Below are 1,384 nucleotides of genomic sequence, written 5' to 3'. Positions count from 1 at the left end.
ATCCTGCTCTGCTTTGATCTGGGCCTCCAGGTCTTCTGGGTCCACATACTGGTAGTTCTCATCCTCCTCTGGTGGTTTGCACTTTCCACAGCAGAAACAGCAGCAGCAACAGCAGCAGCAACAGGAGAAAACGGCACAGCACATGACCATAGCCTGCGGTAAAGACACAGACCCCAGATCAGAGACGTTTCTCTCGGAAAGGCACATGTTTAATGTCACAGCGACAGGAGAAGTTTGCAAGATGCTACAACTGGCTACTAGTCAGTTACAATATTTGTCATGCTAGGAAGTTTGAGGAGCTGTTTGTAAGATCTAAGCTGAAACACAAGGGAATTGATTGGCAAAAACAAAGCACATCAGCATTTATTTATAGCTTTGTAGATCAAAACAGGCTGATGCATTTTAATCAGGCTCAGCTGTCTTGCTTTCTGCATTAAGCCTATTTTGAGAAAATGACCACATGTGGATCAAAAGCCACTATCATTTGTAAAGTAAATTCAAAATGTAGCATCTCAAAGAGAACAAAGCTTGCTAAATAATGTCTGTTCTATTCAGACTGTCGGAGCAGATTGGGGTGACACTAATTTCCTTCTGCAATCATTCTGCTCTATTCTCAATTCAATTTCCATTGCCTACTCATCGCTTCTAGTGACAGAAACCCACCAAGGACATATAGCACTAAACACTGTTTATTTTTGATAATCTTTCTAATAATACTTCATAAACAGAATTTTTTTTTAAATTCACACCAAGAAAAGCTATGTAATTCCTTATTTCTTTAAAACGGTATCTGTAAGTTAACATCACTTCAGAATGTCAGTTTAGGTCAACACACTTTGTTTACAGTAAAGACAATCTGTAACATAGAGCTTTTATTTACTGATGCATAATAAAGTTGTTTATAGGGACATCACCTTGAACCAACACTTCGACATGAGGAAATAGTATTTGACACTATCTTCTCCAAACTGCTCGGACACGTAGAGCCCCATGGAGCCATATTCATCGTAGATCTTGCGCTTGGTCTCATCAGTGAGGATTGAGTTGGCATTGTTGATTTCCTTGAACTTTTCTGCTGCTTCGGGGTTGTCTGGATTCTTGTCTGGATGGTATTTCAGAGCCAGTTTTCTGTAAAACAGAAAAAAACTCCTGAATCTTACAACTCTGTTGCAATGTTGAATCAAATGATTAATCAAATTGACTACCATGGTTACGCAAAATACAAAATAAATTTAAGAAAAAAAAACAACAATGAAATACAAATTTTTTTATTTGTGTATTTTGCAAAACTATGGTATATGAAATAAAAATTTGAATAATCATATCATTATATACATATTAGGGATGCACCGAAATGAAAATTCTTGGCCGAAGCAGAAACCGA

The 1,384-nt window shown here is 37.4% G+C and overlaps 1 protein-coding gene across 1 annotated transcript; it reads right to left on the bottom strand.

The window, feature by feature from the left end:
* Positions 1–3: 3 nt before the first annotated feature.
* On the bottom strand, positions 4–1,208 carry LOC107580613 (dnaJ homolog subfamily C member 5-like; the record flags this gene model as incomplete). Its single annotated transcript, XM_016266284.1, has 2 exons — positions 915–1,208; positions 4–153 (listed from the first exon to the last, which is right to left on the bottom strand). Coding segments are annotated over exons 1-2 (444 nt in total), but the record flags the coding sequence as incomplete, so codon positions are not given.
* Positions 1,209–1,384: the final 176 nt, after the last annotated feature.

Source organism: Sinocyclocheilus grahami, unplaced genomic scaffold, assembly GCF_001515645.1.
Source record: "Sinocyclocheilus grahami isolate Dianchi unplaced genomic scaffold, SAMN03320097.WGS_v1.1 scaffold37637.1, whole genome shotgun sequence".
In the NCBI taxonomy this organism is placed as follows: Eukaryota; Metazoa; Chordata; class Actinopteri; order Cypriniformes; family Cyprinidae; genus Sinocyclocheilus; species Sinocyclocheilus grahami.
The sequence above is the reverse complement of the archived record's forward strand: the minus strand, read 5'-3'. Positions and strand labels throughout refer to the sequence as shown.